The following is a 19,477-nucleotide window of genomic DNA, read 5'->3' on the forward strand; positions in this document are numbered from 1 at the left end:
GGTTATTTTCAAAACTGTGGTTGTAGTTGCGTCTGTTGCGCCGCAGATGTAACCGACAGCAGGATTGTGTCAAGTTCTTCACATTCATCAAGGACCGAAATGTCTACAATACACTGCAGATGACTCATGACGTCAGTTTACGTGGAGAACGCGTTGTCGGAGCTAATACATAATTGGGGGCTGTTTCGCACTGGTGTGGTTAATTCCAGCATTACCCACGTCATGCCATCCTGAGCCTAGTTTCATAAAACACAAGTGTCTACCTACCCACTTTTGATTTGCACCCTAAGGGCCACTTACAAGTGGTAAATGCATAACACAAGGACAGTGTAGTGGTTGACCTGCGTGCCTGGGAAATAGAGATGCGGGGACCGCTTCCCCGCGTTCCCGTTTTTCTGCTGAGAGGCATGGGCGGAGCCATATAGCCTCAACTGCTGAGTGCGACGTTAAGTTCCAGTGACAACAATAACAGGCTAAGACACATCCCGGCCCATTCCTTCCATTCATCAATGAATTCAGAATCGAGAGAGCTGGTAAATCTGGCTTGCTTCCGATTTGCTTACTTACACGACGCGACATACACGTGCGTGAGTTCGGATTTCCACTTGTTAGCCTACAACCAGGGGAACTTAGCGTCGATTAAGCCTTTCAACATTATCTATCCGACCGGTTGATTTGACCGGGCAGGCCATACGTTGCCCTCGGAAAACCGAAACAAACGCTACTTCTTAATCTCGCTTATGCCTTTGAATGCGCCTAAATGTATCTGAATTGAAAGCTTTGTAGTCGACAATAAAATTCCAAGCAAGCACAAACAGTCAGACATCCTTGGATTTTAATCAAAGGGTTACACTCCCTGGATAGTTACATCAGCTTTCACTAAAATTCTGCGCCGTCGCCTTCCGCTTCGGCTGGATGAATCAGCCGAATGGCCAGCGAGTAACAGCCTGCGAAGAAATATTCCAGAATGAGCTGGAACGTGAAGTAACAATGGACCAGTGCTTCCGCCGCGCATTTAAATATGGGGAGGGGAGATGTGGCGACTTTTCAATGTGTTTCCTTCAGAAGTGCCATTAAAAAACAGGAGGAGGAGGAGACAGGAGGAAATGGTCAAGGGTGAGGAGGGGGATGCGGGTAACGAAAAATAGATATCATTTTGGTCAGATGGCCTTCTCTAGCATAGCCCGGGGGCCTTTGAGGAATCAGGAGAACTCTGCTGCCGGCTATTGGTTCCGTCACTGAACAGGGGAACCCCGATACTGAACAAGGGCTCTTAGGACTGAACAAGAACAAACCCATGACCCTCGGATGCTAGTCATGGGGCCTATACTTGCTTCACTCGGGACTCCTGAGACGAAGAGAGCTCTCTCGACCCGGAGGTCCCAGCGTTACTTGACAGGGTCTCATGCACTGTAGCAGACAGGTGTCTTTGTCAGTCAGGCGTCCCCTTAACTGAATCAAGACGGGTAGGATCCAAAAATGCCGGTCATAGAGCCTCCTGCGTTCTTCAGAGAACCTTGAGACGGAAATGTACTATTATTTTTAGTTCGGTGGGCTCCAGCCCCTTTCCCTCCAACTCAGGCTTTAAGCTCCTCAAACTTTGCAAAGAAAGTGGGCCACATCCAGGAAGAACCACGTTTGTTCGCGTATTTTGGGGTAAGTTGTGTCATTTGGTATTGCTCAGTCCCCTCAGAACCAGTTTTACGAAACTATCCCTGTCTTGAGACAATGAGAGGACTACTCTTCGGTCAGGGGCCTATGGCAATCAACAAATCGGTCCCATTGGATATCGACCAGGGCCGTACAAGCCAGTTGGTCTATTGGCCAACCTGGGACAGGCCCAGGGACCAAGAATGCTAGTCAGAGGACCGCAGCGTAACTTAGGGTCCCTGAGACGATGAAAGAACTGACATAGAGGTGAGCTTGCTGGTTCCTACCTACTGGTGGAGCTGCCAGTCACAGACTCCTGGTAATGGTAGCGAGCAGAGAACCCGGGAATGGAAAAAGGGGCCGAAGTCTTGCAGAGTTCGTCGGGAGGCCCTGGCGGTTGGAAAGCCTTATGTTCGGACTTAAGAACACTCCGCACTGGCGATAGGAGTCAGTTGAAGTTATTCGCGCTAGAAGCTCTTGCGTCGTTTGTTTTGCCTCCGTAGCAGTTTAGGCCTCAGAAGCTTTTGCATTCGAAGTAATGGCGTAAGGCAGTTTTTGCGCTAGAAGTTTTGTAGCGTGGAAAAATGTCGCGTAGAAGTTTTAACATCCCGAATTTTGTCCCGTAGAGCTTTACGCCTCCAAAGGTCCTTGCATTAGATGTGATATCGTGCGGAAGCTTTTTGCGTTTTTCCGCGTGGAAGGAATGGCCCGTCGCCGTCTTGTGTTAGAGGCGCTGTCGCGTTGATGCTTAAGCATGAGAAGTCCTTGCGTTTGAAGTAATTCCCGTAGAAGTATTTGTGTTTGAAGCTTTGTCGCGGAAAAGCGCTTGCGTTGAAAGTCGTTTCGTTGAGTTCAGTCGTAAGCAAGACTGCGTTAGAAGTTTTGTTGCAGAACGGCTATATTTCCAGCGGTGGGCGGACCCCTGCAACCGCCCGTTTTACCTGTATCCCTTACAGCTCAATTTTGCAGACCTCCTGGGAACGGCACCTGGCTCGCTTGTCCAATAAAGTTTATCAATTGCTATTTTCATTTTTTCAGAGCCATATTTTTGCGCCAGGCAAACAAACAGCCTGGATGGGAACGACCAATTTATGTGGGAGTCAAATAGGATATCGGGAGTAGCTGCAAGTGATGGGGGCGGCGTAGTGTTGGGGAATGGAGGAACGGCTATTTGTCCATTACTCGGAAGAGGAAAGCGACTTTATCCACCATGTAAAAAGGCTTGAAATACATGAAATGGCGTCCATCGAGCGGCACGGCATGGTAGAAACTTGGACCACAAGCGTTTCATATCCCAGTGATGTCCGACGTTTGCGTAACAAGGCGAGCGTCCCATATAGAAAATGACACGTTTTTCTAAAGTGGATCCCGGATCTTGGCACTCAGAATCGGGCTACTACACCGTCATAAACATTACCACAAGTCGACTCACTGGGGAACGGAAAATGTGGCTGATTCGTCCCTTATCATTGGGATGGCGCGTGAAGGCGCCATGGATCCGTTGTGTAATTCCATTAGCTTTAATCAAAACCGTCACTCTCATGGGATGCGGAAAAGGGTGAGGTGTGGATGTTGTCAGTTCGTGGCTTCAAGACGATCCTGATGATGCCTACGTTTATGATCATGCTAGTTCTGGCATGATATATCCAAACATGACTGCCACCGAATTGCACACCAGATGCAAGTCATACTATAGCTGGTGATGAAGCGTAGGGAGAGTTCAGCGTCTGTGCCTGTCTCTAGAGTGCCTTCAAAAGCCTCTCGTGCTCTATGCACATGCTCCAGTAGCCCCGCCTGGAGCGCCTGCACTGGGAGGTGATGACGGTCTGAGCTGATGATGCTCAGCGTTGAGAGTCACGCTATCGACAGGCCGCCTTCAATGAGCGATGATGTTGTCTCAGGACGGAACTGAGCTGGTGAGAGACATTCTTACAGAAGAAAATGACGACGCTTCCCAGAACAGCAAAACAGCGCCGGCAAGACCAAGCACACCTGTCGAGCACGAAAACCACCTCCATGGAGTCACGCACACAGACCAGCTAGGCTCCACATCAGTATCCAGTTGCGACCGTCAAAGGCCGAGGCGGGATGCCCCCAGCAATTTTAGGCGTTGTTTGCGAATGGGCGTTCACCAGCGGTGGGTGTAGCAAGTGGCGATGGTAGGTCGCCTCTGCGATTGCCTATATACTATGCATGTTTCGCATGTAAGATCTGATTGGAAAATAGTGCTGTTAAGCTGACTGGAATTACATGCTGTGCGGTTTGTGTTTAAGGGAGTGTCTCAGTTATATGGGGTTTTTATCTGAAATAGCCACCTTGAAGACCTTTCGGTGCTGTTCGCAACCCCGTACTTTTTGAGACCTAAGCCCTACTAGTTTCTTAGCTACACGCCCGCGAAGATGGGGAAAGGCATACCGGGAAGAGTATTTCAAAGTCACCTCGGCATTCATAACGCGTCATAACTGCGTCATCCAAATCCTGTCACTCCATAAGCCATGCGGCGATCAAGGCGAAAATAAACATAACTGTCAAGGCGTTCATATCTGGTGTTCGCGAGCACGATTTCCAGATACGACGGGCGTCAACTGGCTCTCAACCAATGTTGTGCAAGCATGATGACGTAATTAAGCCATCACGCATTGAGCAGTATTTTTACCAAACAGAGTATTGTGCTGCGTAGACCAGTCTTTTCCACTTAAAAAGTGTGCCAGAAGTTGCTAGTGAGCTTGTTTCATCATATCTCCTGCTTTCTTCAGTATCTTGAAATGTGAAACATTCCATTTAAAATACAAATACAATTACCAACAACAAAAGAAAGACTTATTGCTGATCACCAAACCAGATGTGATCATCTCAATTCGTTCCCTCGCAGTATGCCATCCTTCCCTACCAGGGCGCCGGCGAGCATACCAGCTAGTTTTAAAGGAAGACAAAACATTATCTAATGTTGTGGAATATGCTGTCTTTTGCCATGAACGAGGGAGCCGCATTTATTCCTGGGGGAACACACGTGCATGCATGTACTAGGAATGTACAAATTCGTTGGCTGGGAACAAATGACTGTTAATGCTACTTTATGCACTACAGCTGAAAACAATGAGTGTCTGTCGTGAAAGACCTCCAAGCGGCAAAAGTTAGTTCATCACAAACTTGGCCCATTGCATCGCCGAAGTTTGTGCGCAGAAGGCTAGAAGCTGCATCGAAACAACAACTTATGTTCGTGACCGTTTCGTCGGTGATTACATGGTATATGTTAACAGCAACGACGTTTCTCGAACACCGCCGTGAGCAGATCGTGGAGCTCTGGAACAACTGGGCAATGCGGCTCGGCTGTGAATAATAATTTGTTGCGTAATCAAAAGCTTTGTAAGCTTGCCGACATATTCCCAACACACTGCACATCATTACAAAAACATCTTCACCGTCCACCGCAGAGTTCGCTCCATCGACAGAAGACCAAGAAGCAGGAACCGCGCAGCATGAAGATTAGCAGCCCTCGGTGACATCTCGAAAATAATTCATGTTATCGGTGTACTAATGTGATGCGGGATTTTAATGTTTGCGCGGCTCTGCCATTGCGTGCTAAGCGGCCAAAGAAACGTTCGCAAGCTGCGGAAACTCGAGGAGTGCGTTACAAACATGATCTGACGCAATACGACTCAGTTAAACGCGTTGGCTGGCATGGGAATCATGGTGCATACGGATGTCTAGAAAGTTTATTCAGAGTAGTGAAACCCAAACGTAGTGGTCCAGGGCATGACATTTGCGCCAAATATGATAACAATCCCAACTTCTTAGGAATTTTATCAATTTCCCGCAAGTTCATTGCTGTTTTTGTGCACTGGAAGTACGCTGCACTTAAACAACAACTATACCTCATTGCGTGCGCCCTCTTTAGGAAGATAACACGTCGAACCATAGCGTTGAAAACCTAAGCAAATGACATCTTGCTTGGGCTGTTATGGCAATATCACGCAAACAACTGCACCCAGCGGAACTGGAACGCCTATTTCCAACCCAATGTCATCACGGCGGTCAAATGGGAAAATTATCTCACCTCAGATTGCCACGCGATGCACGCCGTGCGAATATGGCATGGTGATTTGGATGCGCAATAGTGCCGACAGCCTAACATCAACAACGAAGGTACCGGCCGAGCTGATGCCAGACATGGGGCATCATTTCAGATTTCAGTACACCCAGCGTCCAGGCCTGCCAGACACGATAAGAGTGCGCACAAAAGGACGGCCCGCATCACGGTACCATCCTGGCATGCAGACAAATGATCCCATTGTTGCTTAAATCCAGGGCATTATTTTGCCCAGCGGGAGGCCAGGACCCTTCCTGTTGCCGGTGAATGGATTTCGCTGAACAGAGGACCCACAAACACTAGCGATGGCGTGTGCTGGGCTGTCCATATCAGGCCGATCAGCAGATGAAGGTTGCTCACAAACCCGCCGATCCGGTAGGTGTGAGCAGGGGGGAGGGTCGAACATCTGGGGGTCTGACCAACGATCGGACAGGGAGAGGGACAAAATGATGCTCAGTGGAAGGCAAGCCACTATTACGGACCATACCGTTGACAACATAAGATCATCGTTGTTGCTGGAGCATAGGGGCGGCGACTCAGAGCGAGCACGGTCAGCTAACGTTCCCCATTGACATCCCTGACAAAAAAACGCATAAAGCTGCTTACACCGTGTACAATTTACATATCGGTAGCCCATCTGCTCCACTTTGTTTCGCAGATTTTGGCAGAAGTACTATTTGAATGTATCTGAGCAAAAGAAAGAAACGATAGAGTAGGGCAGCCAACGAAAAAGCTTTGCAAGATCTTTTTTATGATTTTAATTCGTCCTGCTTTCCTTTTTGCTGTCGCCCGTGCGACTTTTCCAATTCGCTTGAGTTTCTCCCCGGCGTAACGAATTTCCGAGTGCCGCGGGAGCGCGCAGTCGGCACCAGCCAGAGCACTGTTTGTCTTGATTTCGCCGGCAGCAGTGGAATCGGAGACGGCCCGGCCGAGGCCTGCCGGCGGGACGGCTGCCGCTGTCTCGGGAGGTGGCAGCATGACGGGGGGGGGGGGGGGGGGCGCCCGGCGCTAACCGGTCACGGGTCAGACCAGGCCCGGGGTGACTGAACGCCGCCGCAGGGATACAAGCCGTCCGGGGAAGGAGCGGGTACCGTCTGAGCGGGCCGATGGAAAAGTCGGGACTGTTGACGCCAGGGGCTTCAGCTTTGAGCTTCTGATTTACGAGATATAACCGGTGACAAAAAATGACACTTTTGCAAACCAATCGGAGGCACGATTGCGAAAAAGAAAATAATCAACAGACTAAACCATATTACAACAGATCATCCCAGCTACACGAGACTCAAAGCTTAGTATTGGCTTGTACTCGCTAACGCTTGCAACGTGAGCATGTGTAGAGCACTGGTGGTAAAGTTGACGTTTCACTGTATGAGCAAGTTGGGCCATAAGATGCTCCTAAACATAGAAGCCTTTATCAGGATAGTTTTTAGCAGGTGACATGCATACTACAACCTATACTTTATCAGTGCTGACGTCAGAGATCAATGGTAACAGTGCTTTTCCAACCCCACTCAGATCAGTGCTTTTCACAGATTTCAGCCAAGATTCACGTCAAATACTAAACGGTATAAAATACCAAATTACTAGGCTTATTACTAGTCGTAAGAATCATGGCTGGCCGCAGCATCTTGCGACGAACGTGATCAGTTTGCTACGCAGCATTTTAAAGCGTCGTGACATTTGAGAAACATGGGCTCAAGGCGGTACATGCCATGGGCTCGAATGCTCTCCACGCGGCAAAGCGTCCGGTTGAGTACGAGGTTGTGGGCTGCTGTTGGTTGTGTTCATGCGTGCGGAGCTAATTGCCTAGAAAAAAGTAGCTAATCGTCAGTTTTGTAACGTAGCGTTAGAAAGCTTCGCCGATGTAGCATTGCTGTTTGCGGATACCTTAGCTGTTGCTTCAGAGATAAACGGGGGTCGTTGGAGCGACACATGTTAAGGTTTCATCCTGGGCTTCCTGCTGCTGAGAGGAACAGCGGTTTTGAGGTAAGGTGCAGAGCATCGCTGGTGTAGACCTCTCACATTGCCCGCTATACCTCAGACTTTGCGCACTGATCGGCGGACAGGCGTGAGATAAAACGCTTATAGTGTTCATCTGATTACAGATAAAGCTAAATGAAGATGCTAGAGGTATTGAGAAATAGCGTTTGCATCTGTTGATATCAATGTTGCATGAACTTTGCTATAGCCAATTGGGTTCGTGCGAGGAGGTGAGAAATCTGCAACGGCAATGATTGTGCGAAGATACAGATTGTCGCCGGCGCTTCCAGCTTATTGTACGATGACGTCAGAAAACCAAAAGTGATCTTGTTTCAGGTGCTTGTGTAACCATGTTATTGGTAAATGTAGGGCTGCTGGGATGCAGCTTTGCAAAATTTTAGAGATGAGGAAGGGAAGGGGGAGGGGTTGCTGGAAGAAAAATATGTCTGAGCCTGCTCCCGAAATGCACTTGGAGCAGTTTCTTCCCAGATTTGACACACTTTCTTTTCACAGTAGGGAGCAGGGGTGTAGTTTCTCAAAATTGTTTTTGGGAGGCTGAACCCCCAAAATTACAAAAATGGAAAAATAATTGATAAAAAAGATAATTAATAAACTTAGAAAACTGTATCCCTAGTTATGTGGCACAGTCCAGCCTCCCCTCCCCCCCCCCCCCCCCCAACTGAATAGGAAACGGCACCTTTAGAGTAGTTATGTAAAGTATGCCTTTACCTGATAATTCGATTAGTCTAGTCTCAACCATCATTCAATGTTTGATGGCCAGTAAATGACACTTAAGTGCAAATAAACTCCCGAAACCAAAAGGTTTGAAGGTTATGCCGCGTTGCATTTAGTTCGTCTTTATTTTTGTGCTTTATCGCATTTTAAGACAAAGCGCAACGGTTTCTCAGAGATTTGACTCCAGGCGGCAATTTAAACGGCTTTAAATTTTGTCGGTGGCAGAAAAGGTGCTTTTCACTCCTGGTTGACGCTATCTCTTTGATTCGCCAGAACGCCGCATGCACTGGCTTTAACACGCGGACTCTTCGCAGGGTTTGGCTTCAAGCGCGCAGGGATTTCGCATGTTCTCGGGCTTCAAACATTGACAAAATTTGCTGTCTGGATTTTTGAGAGGGCACGCCGAACCAGATTTGGATGCGACCATCGATGAAGAATGTGCAACAAAAACACGCGAGGGAATATTGTCAGAACTCTTATCTGCTCAAACAACTATTGTGATTGATGAATACCACTGACAGAGATCTTATGTAAATTAAGCAGTCAAAGGGAGATCGGCAGACCTTAAAGAATAATTTGAAGGTCAGCAGGATTGCAGACTTATTCAGTTGGGGAAGGGCTTATGCCCCAACTTTGAGACAAAAGCAGCCCAAATCTGGAGACCACGTTTTTGGCTGGTTTCAGGAGTAGACCGAGCCGCTTTCCCGCCCTGCTCAGCCACCTACATGTCTGTTCCCAAATTGCATCCGGGAAGCCAGCGCAGTGGGCAAAAATACCAGCATTTTTCAATATTCAAAGTCTGAAAGCAAATGGTCTAATTCACTGATTATCTTGTTAAAATTATTGCATGTGCCAGAGCCAGGTGCCATACAAATGCAACGTATTATTACATCTGATTTTATGCGAACTGCGGCGTAAAACTTAAATTAGATCTTGAAAGGGACTCGTGGCTAGTAATCGAGACTCTCATACACGGGCTGCACTTTCCTAAAATTTTTAACACGCGCGCGTGTGGCCGGCTAGATACCCTTCTCTCGGGTGGGGTGGGAGAGGGGGGGCAATTTGACCCCCTGAGATCTCGTAAACTAAGAGAGCTGGAGACACCAAATTTACAAGGTGTGCTGACCTGTACGTAAAATCCCTTAGGTCAAAGTTTTAGGTTCCTAGGTCATGACCTTCGGATCACATAAGATCAAACTAGGTCAAATTCCAGGTTGGTCTCCAAAATGCTCCATAGCCTAGATAACTGTTTCTGAGCAAAAGGTCCCATGCTCAGTTAAGACCAGGGACCTTGTTTGACCTTTGAAGGTCATGGTGACCAAAATCATATAGTACTCCTCTGGGTGTTGCATTTGAATAAGCGGCAAAGATTACGCCAGGCATTATGTTCCTAAAAAAAAAATTGATGACCTGGTTTATTTCAGGTCAATGACCTATTCTGACCTTTAAGAAGTCCATGGAAGATGTATAACGCTGTTCTTACCATCAATAAATTCGAAATGAACACCAGAAACCTCCCCATACAGCAAGCCCTAGAGTAATAAAGCAGGTTGGTTTTGTCCTTGGTCTGACTTGTATACCTGACCTTAGGTAAACATAATTTGCTCATTAAATGTTTGTGTTGCCTAAAAAAGCATCTCAGAGATGTGTGGCTTCGTCTAACACTTTGTTGTTGCATCAGATTAAACTATTCCCTAGAAATTGACTTCGCTGAAACCATGGCCTGACTTTGACCTGCCATAGGTCAGCAGCCTTACAAGGTATATCTAAATTTTTTATGTCAAACGATCCGCTGTTCAACTGTCTACAGCTAAGGAAGCGTTGGCGCGGTTGCGCCGCGCCGTTCGGAAACCATTCTGGAAAAACCTTCAGGGGGAGGTCAATTTGACCTGCCCCCACCCGAGCGCATGTTTTAAGGATTGGTTTACCTTCAATGTCCCTACCACTCTCTCAGCTCTGAGCTATGTAGAATGTTTTATCTGGCATTGGAACTCTGAAAATACAGTGGACGAATATGGCTTGTTTTTCATTTTAGGAGTTTTTCAGCCTTTAAAACATAGAGCTATACGCCTCGCCTGACGCAGTCTGTTGTGCATCGGCGATACCAACAGCACTCCTTAATCTCATGCCTTTATTTACTTATAGATTCAAACAGTTTGTACCAACACTCGTTACGCCTTACATGCCCAAAATGGAATGAGAGGGTTGAGGCCGAATAGCTGAATCCCGATTTCCGCGGGACGTGGAGGGGCTATAGGTTGCGTGATTGGAAAACGCCGGGTCTCTTGTCGAGCCGTCCGCGCGACCAGCACGGGAGTCAAAGCCGACCGTGCGGAAGGCTGGGGAGGGGGAGGGGGGTCGGGCACCGTCCGTGCGCCAGGATGGAGGTTTGCCGAATCATGGCGGCTTCCACGTCACTTGGCACGAGACGCGGATCTCGGTCACGGAGCTCTGGCTTCCAGGTCTTGGCGACTGCCTGGCGAGCCAGCTCGAGGACGGACAGTCAGCCAGCGTCCGGCGACGACCGAAGCGACGGAAGGTGGCCGCGGCGGCCGTCGGTGATGCGGCACCCGTCTGGGCGCCGCCGCCGGGGCTCCCGTGACGCCGCCGATTGTGAACAAACACTCCCAACGACAGGCTCTCTGGCGCTCAGAGCGGACTCCTGGCCGCTTATTTATTGGCAGCCATAAATCTGGTCGCGCCGTCCAGACCGCATCCTCTAAATGGATTCTGGTTATAAGGCCGCGTGCGATGGTCGATGTCCGTTTGCAGAACACCTAATTCGGTAGTTCAGATCGATCATGGGAAGCAGCAGGGACGACGCTCCTCATCAAGAGCTGGCGACCAGACAGATATGTTATAGAACGGACGTCGGCATCATCGCACGTGTTTACCGTCACTGTGCGTCATCGGTCCACTGGTGCGGCTGGCTGGCTCCCGCGAGCGAGTCAACATGGGCCGATCGAAGGACACGGGCGTGATGGATCACGTGCCGCTCATCAGCGCAGCCGAGTAAAAATGCAGCTACCATTAGACACTGACGCTTCAGTTATATATTCCAGCGTGAAGAGGCTTACGTGATGCAGCGATCGGAAATGGTCTTGACTTTAAAAGCTTTGCCAGCCGGGTGTAGACTTAGCTGCCGCCTTAATCTCCCTCCGTTCAGGCACAACACAGCCAGCCAACCCGGGTATCGTGTAAGCGAGCCCCACCACGCGGCTTCTTGGTCATACAATAGCAGTTGTTTAGCTTGTTGAGATTTATCTGAATTGGATTTGCTAAATTGAGCAATCCATTCATCAAAGAAGTTGCGTGAAAATGGGTTAGTCGGCTTAAATATATCCCATGCTGCTGCGGGATTTACACAGGGAATGGTCTTGGGTTCGTGATGGAACCAATTGATATATTAAGATAGTCATCTCGAGTAAATAAATTGCCTTACTAAGGTTGTTTTTCAACCGGCCAGCTGGTATGAGACCGAAGGTGTTAGGCATTCAGTGAAGTATATTCTGGAGTTACTCAATGATTCGAGCAGTGCTTACATTCACGGGTATCCGCTATCATCATACAACTCAAAATACAACAGTAACTTGCTCAAAGGTGCATCCAAAGTGTTCAGTTTTGCTAACCACCCATAATATCTTTGCACAATCTGACCGGCTCGAAACATGTAAAAGTATGACAGGTTTGCCATACTGCACAAATACATTTTCTAAGTGCATTACCAATTACACTGTTCTAGACGCCGCCAGCATGCCCAGATTCTCTTCATTGGTGCCCTGAAGTACAGCAAAAATGCCACGTGACCCTGTCGTAAAAATCATAATTGCGACGCGGCTGAGTGGAAAGCGTTTCATTTGTGGGCACAATTGTTCGAAAGCTTGGACACCTAAACCTGGTCATACTCAAATCCTGAGCAGTTGTGATATATCTATAAGCTATTTCTGCTACATTGCGCTTAGCAAATCAATCTGAAACTTTCTTCATGTGCGCAAAGGACAAAGCTACGAGGACTGAAAGGCAAATGTTCGTATCTGTGAAAAGAATGACTACTCCTTTTCACGGCTCTGTTCTAGGCGACAGCCAGGAGTACTCTGTCCTACCTCACAAAGAAGATTGCGGCTACTTTTACTACCAGTCACGGCCGTAAATTTGTTGATAACTACTATATCAATAATAGCATCATCTTGTTCCAGCAGACACTGTCACCCGTTCTGTTTCCTATCTGTTGAGCCAGCGCCAGCACAGAACCTTGACATTTCTATTGTCACTTCGATATTGGCTATGGGCCACTCCTCTGGTTTTGATGCCCACAGCAGTACCCTGATGCACTTTCTGTAGTGTGCTGCGTGTATCTAGTGTTGTCTTTGTAAACTTCTGTTTTCAAACTTTACGTTGCATGGCGTGTTATCAGAATTGACCGGTGACTAATTGCAACAAATGTCGACATCAATCCTCTCATACGATCGAAGTTGTTAGTCATTGAAACTGTCTTTCGGATCTCAAGTGGCACTTCTGATTTGATGTTGATTCAAGTCGAGTCAATGTTGAGTTAGGTTATTCAAGCAGTCTCAGCGAAAAAGTTGGGTCTTCAATGAAACGGATATATTGAAGTGCGCAGCTAAGAATTAGTAGAAACATTAGGAAACTTCTTAGTGTGCTTATGGTCACAATCACCATCCTAACTTTATCCTAGGGTATTAACGCTCACTGTGATGAGCGTAAGGTTACCAACACCCACCTTAATTTACGACTCCTAATTAGGCCTTGATTTACACAAAAGCGATATGATTCTTAGTTGCATCTGAATCCAAATAAAGTGGAACATAGGCCTTCAGTGCAAAATGTTCATGCAGACTGCGTTGTCCTTAAGATGATGAGCTTTTGACCGCCGCTTTCCTACCCATGATCATCTGGGTGATTCTGAAGTTATAATGTGATGCGGAAGACTCCTCGTGAATCGCTATAGCTAGAAATCAAACACAACAACAGCACAAAATGAAACTGCTTTAATGGCTCCGAGGCTAGGTGTTAACGCTGCCTCTCACACGCCGGTATTTTCAGCTTCTCATCCGTTCGTTCATGGAGGCCTAGAAGGCTCTCACGCCCCTTGTAAGGGTCCGAATGTCGTCGAGCCCAATTGGGATTTGGACGGAAGCGTCACTCGCACGTCTCCATCCGCGCTTCGTTTCCAGATATGTGGCGGGGCCGTGCGCAGGCGGTGCCGGTGCTAAATCCACTTGGCTCGCAGCTGCGACACGGCGGCCCGCCGCCACCTTATTGCCCCATACATCAGCGGCACCCTTCCGATGACATACGGGCACCAGCAGACCACAGCCGGGCCACAGGCGAGCGTCACCTCCTCACGACCAGCCGCCGCCAAGGGCCGCTGGAGTCTGCTCCCAGGACCGCTTGTGGGCTCCAGAAGCTGAGGGTCGACTCCGGGAAGCCTGCTGCTCTCAGAGGCTGGGGTTCTGAGCCCTGGACCGCCGGCTGCCCTCCGAGGCCGATATTCCTGCTGCCCTCCGAGGCTGGTGTTCTGACCCCTGGACTGCCTCCTGCCCTGGAGCATCTGCTGCCTGCACAAAACGGGGCTCTTGCTTCTTACCCGCTCGTTGTCATCAGAAACTGCAACCGTGTCCGCAAGACCACCATTCATCACGCTCAGAGGCTGGAATTCGTACCGCGGACCGCCCATTATCCAAAGCAGGTAAGCCTCGGACCTTTTAGCCATCTGCTACCTTCGGCGGGTGGAACACCAGCCTCTTGACTGCCTGTTACCCTTAAAAGCCGGAATTTGGCTATTTTCGGACCGCATGCTGCTCTCTGAAGCTCAAGCCCGGACCCTTGGACCGCATGCTACTCTCAGAGGCCGGACCGCGGTCTGCCCTATCTGTGTCCGGGTCTCAGTCAACACTTTTCACAGCACGCTATCTTTTGAAGATCCCTTGTTTGTCTCCTGCTACTACCCCAGTGGTGCACCACAGCCATCCGACGACGGCAGCGCTCTGGTCTCCGCGGTGTGAGCAGGTCATGTTTACGACCTGGCTATCCCGCCAAAGTAGGGGATCTCAGCTGAGAAACTCACGGAACTCGAGAGCAGTCGACACGAATGTTTCATTTCAGTTTAAACTTACCTCAAGGGTTCTTAACTTCAGCGCTCTGCAGCTCCTCAGGACATGGATTTGTGCGGAGGGTCTTGATATCCGTGAGTTAAGTCGACGGATGTTCAAGCAAGCAATTGCAAACGGATTCAGATGGTCGCAGACAAACGCAAACCAACAAAAGAACCCTCCAGATGGGGCTAGATGTGCAAAACTTGAAATGATCCGTAAATGTTGGCAGCATTAAACGATGCCCTTTTCCTTCGACGTAGCAGTGTTGAATTCGTCGCGCTTCCTCGTTAACCGTTCCCCTCACGGTACCGATGATGCTTCTGTTGCTTGCGAATGCGTCTCGTTTTATTCTTAACTGACAGTCGCCTAAAATATCGGGTTGCGACATGCTCACTGACGACGTGCATTGATCGGACTAGGACCTTGACCTTTGGATGACCGGTGCGAAAGCATGACAGGGAAAGTCCAAAACTAAAGAACGCAATGAAAAGCACATAAAATACAAATGAAAACCTTGAATGGGAGGGGGGGGGGGGGGGGGAGAGAAATCATGCCGTCCGACGCCCTGCGCAATCTACGTTGCGCACTTCATGTTTTGAATGATATTCAATCAATCCCTGAGCCTGTTAAACGAACCAATTCAGTTGATCGATTATATTAGCTGATACAAAGAGCCAATTCATTGCGACATTTGTAAGTTGTTGACAACCGGTACAACCATAACCGGGTCGTTTTACGGAGATCCTGTCACCTCATAAGTTTAATACAGGTTAACTTTGCTCCCATCCAGTTAGATTTTGAACCATTTTCATCAGGATTGCGTACGTGCCCCTTTTCAAAAATACCACATCTCGTGCACAAAACGTGCATTGCTGCGCTTTCTCAGGCCTCGGCGGCCTTGCGACTGGCTTTGCGCCTACGTTGTGCCTGTGATGAGACGCGCCGTGGCGCGCGCGGCCGCCCGAAGGCGTCACTTGACTCGGTCCAGACGCTGGCGGCAGTCGCCAGCTGTGCGGCGCGAGCCGCCGAGAGGCGCGGCGGCGCCCGCGGCGCTGGGGCAGATTCGGCCAATCGATAGTCGGACGGCCAGACCCTGGCCCTCTGTACAGGGGTCAGGCGTCATGGCACGGCTCGCTGCGCTAGCTGGGGTACCACAAGGCCATTCTGCCGTCCAAAGGCAAAACAATCTAAATGCTATCCTAACTAATGACTCCTAGGTCCTTTTGCCTTTGAACGGCAACAAAAAAGAGCAGATTGCGTGTCCATGGCTGCTTTGAAGAACAGTGCTGCCCCGGGTACTGACTTCCGTCAGACTCGCGTGGTCTAATTTCCCTGCTGAACTCCTGAAAGGTCTGTTGATAGCCTCTGCCCACGCCCATCTACCTCTTTCGTGATGACGCGGTCATCTCCCCGTTTAAAGGTTATCCCAGCTCATCATGTGCCTAAGCATGAACCGGTGGATGTCCTTATGCTTCACATTAAACCAGAATGACTGAAGAGTTTCGACGCTTTCTTCACGTAATTTTCAGAGCTTTTAACCGGTGTCCTGAGGGGTTACCCAATTGAGTCATTCATCAATAAATATAAAAATAAATCATGTACACATCCCTACCGACAGAACCTTTCACCTATATTCTGTTTGGTCGATTGTCACCAAGCAGCACTGAATGTCATTTACAGCTGTAATGGCTTTCCAGAGTTCATTGAAGCTAGCCTCCGACATGCCTCTAAAAAGATTACGGGCTCAAAAAGAGCAGAAGCTTTAGCGCCACTACATCGCTAATAAAGCGGTGATTGCGACGACCAAACTTCGCTGATGCTTTCCTAACTAAATCCGGCTGTAAATCGGGCCCGAAATCAACAGAAAACTTTGGTCCTTTAAACCAACGGTCTATTTCACCTCGGCGAATGCAAAAACAGACCGCCTCTTTTCGGAAGGATGTATCCAGCAGTAGCTCTGAAATGTCCACCTTGCGGTATTATTGAGGTGCGACCTTTTATATCACTTCATCCAATGCTTTCCTAGATTGGGAAGTCACAGAAGGGATCACGGGAAAGTTATGAAAAACTTGAAACTCACAGTAATAACTCACCGCTTCTGCTCACTTTGGCCGGCGCACACACACACACACACACACACAAACACACACACACACACACACACACACACACACACACACACACACACACACACACACACACACACACACACACACACACACACACACACACACACACACACACGCACGCACGCACACACGCACACACACACGCACGTACGCACGCACGCACGCACGCACGCACAAGGGACGGGGCTGGCTCGGGCGCCTGCCGCCTGACACGGCCTAGTGCCTACACGGGTACACTATAGGCCCGATATGGCCTACACGGCTACTCACTGGTGAAGGCCCAGAGGTCCTCCAGGCAACGGGCGCGGAAGCCGTCGATCTCCTGGCGCTTCTCGCGGGGCAGCGTCGGGCGCGCCGTCTCCTCCGCGCTACGACTCTCGAGGAACTCGAACAGGAAGGCGCCGATCACCGAGTAGCCGACCACTAGGCCACACAGGCCCACGTGCGAGAACAGGTGCGTGAAGAACACCTTCAGGTAGTAGCGCAGCCGGTAGCATTTCTTGTGTCGCTTGACCATGTCGCTGTGGCGAGGGGGGGGGGGGGGCGGGGGCTGTCGCCGCTGCTCGTGGCTGAACCGATCCCTCAGCGCAGCACCTCGGGACCCGCCGAAGCCGCCGGCTCTCGGGGGATCGCTTGCCGGTCCACTCTGGGATGCTCCGCTGCCTTGTCAGCGCGAGATCGGGACCGCCCTTCGTCTGCGGGCTGGCAACGGCGGCGCGGCCCTAGGAGCACCCCGACTTTCAGTGTTGCTCTTGCTGATAAAATTTAACACTGGCAGGGGCGATCAATACATCGCCACTGTGGGCGCGCAGCAGGCGCCTTCTATAGCGGTCAGAATGAAACACACGAGGATTTCTTGCGGCTTCAGAGTCATAAAAGACGCGGTGGCCAAGGTTTCGCGTTATTTCGGGGCTGCGGCGAATTGCGCTGATGAACGCGCTGTTTCCAGGGCGCGAGGTGGCGCAAAGCGTCTCAGACGGTCGCACTCCCGGAACCTCGCCGACGGCGGCTTACAGGTCCCCGTTGTCGGCCGTCGACAGACTGAAAATAGGACCGCGAATGAAAATGAATGACTTGCATTTCGAAGTGCACGCCCGCAGGGCCTTAACGATAAAATGACGCAGCATTGTCGTTGATGCGTCAGATTGTTTAGCTGAGGAGTGCCAGTTTGGTAAGACACTTGGTGCAGATTGGTGACACTTGGTGCAGTTAATGTACTTCGATGATGACTGGGTTAGATACTAGCTCACTTCTAACGCAGCGCTTGTGACTGATTAAGTCACTAGTGCTGCACTACTAACTGACTAAGGGGTCGGACCGACTGACCGATCTGACTAAGTGACTGTCGGTGAACGAGCTAGGTGCCAGCTGCTTGAGTGCAGCACATTCGTATGCGATGTAAATTTGTGTTGTACAATCAGTGATTGAGTTGAGCCAAGAACGCTCTGGATCATAATCTTTGGGGCAGTTGACTCGGCGGTTGCCGATAAACGTACTACACAGCAACAACACAACCTTCACTGACATGAATGACCTAGCTGAACACTTCAAAAAGTAATCTTATAATAACGGTCTTAACACAATCACAAACCCTGGCAGACCTGTCCATAAACACTTCCCTATGGAGACCGGGATTTGCAAAGCTTGGCACAGTCTTCGGGGAGCAAATTCGGAAATTTTGGTGAGTAAACGCTCGTCGAATCGGCGGAGCCCTAAACAAAGCGTCAATCAAAAGTGCCACTCGGATCAACATTGGGGCATGGCCAGACGAAATAGACAGACGGGAGAGGAGTCTCGGGGGCGTTGGCTGCTCAGAAACTTCGATCCAAAGCGAACACGGTTGATGCGGGATATTCCAGGAGGGCTTTGGCACGGGCAGCTCTCAGCGCCTGTCATGAGCACAGGTGAATGGCTTCTGGGTGCCGTACGCCTGAAGAGAGACGAGGAGTCGTCATGTTTGCTCCGACGCGCTGACAGGAGAAGAGATAGCTGGATCAGGACGGCTGCTGGAGCAGATGGTATATCAGGGGAGGAGCGGTTTCTGAAGCAGAACCTGTAGTGGCACTGGTGTGGGAGCGTTGGTGCTGCATTAGGCCAGTGGTATCAAGGTCTCCGGTGTTGGATGCACCGGAAATGCTTGCATATCGCTTCGCAAACTACAGTGATCTAACTTAACGCAAGCGTCGGCACTGTATGCCTAGTCTGATGATAAACATAATTCTTAGTTGACTTGCAGAATGACTATCGACGCGCTCAGCTGCTGCGTCACAACAGCGCAACTGTTCCGGCCCCGACGTCCGGGCCTTTCGCGTCGGTAAAGCGCTGACGTGATGAAGCAAGTGGATAGGTGTGAAAGAAGCATCATGCCCGTCTGGGTCTTGCGATGCAAAGCTGCATGCCCTCCCGTCTACATTCAGCCGGTCACATAGTCAACATGACCGCGGCTTCTCCCGGCGCTCATCGGGATGGGAAGTGTAAACCGCGCTCACACTGTGCCCGGGACTGCTGCCAGGTGTTGCAGATCGACACCCAGGTCTTGAAGACCAACAGCCAGGTCTTGCAGGCCGGCACCAAGGTCTCGCAGACCGGCACCCAGTTCTCGTAGACCAACAGCCAGGTCTCGCGGGCCGACACCAAGGTCTTGTAGACCGGCACCAAGGTCTTGTAGACTGGCACCAAGGTCTTGTAGACGCACCGAGGTCTCCAAGACCGACACCCAGGTCTCGTGTACCAACAACCAGGTGCATCAGACCGACCGCCCGGTGCATCACCCACTA

General features: G+C 49.9%; 1 protein-coding gene across 1 annotated transcript in view; it reads right to left on the reverse strand.

The window, feature by feature from the left end:
* LOC119111611 (uncharacterized) overlaps positions 1 to 17,217 on the reverse strand; it is a 58,925-nt gene extending 41,708 nt beyond the window's left edge. The window contains exon 1 of the mRNA XM_037235419.1: positions 16,971 to 17,217. Coding sequence (XP_037091314.1) covers positions 16,971 to 17,217 — 247 coding nt within the window. The remainder of the gene's footprint in view (positions 1 to 16,970) is intronic.
* Between the last annotated feature and the right edge of the window lie 2,260 nt (positions 17,218 to 19,477).

Source organism: Pollicipes pollicipes, unplaced genomic scaffold, assembly GCF_011947565.3.
Source record: "Pollicipes pollicipes isolate AB1234 unplaced genomic scaffold, Ppol_2.1 Scaffold_7261;HRSCAF=8764_pilon_pilon_pilon, whole genome shotgun sequence".
NCBI lineage: Eukaryota > Metazoa > Arthropoda > Thecostraca > Pollicipedomorpha > Pollicipedidae > Pollicipes > Pollicipes pollicipes.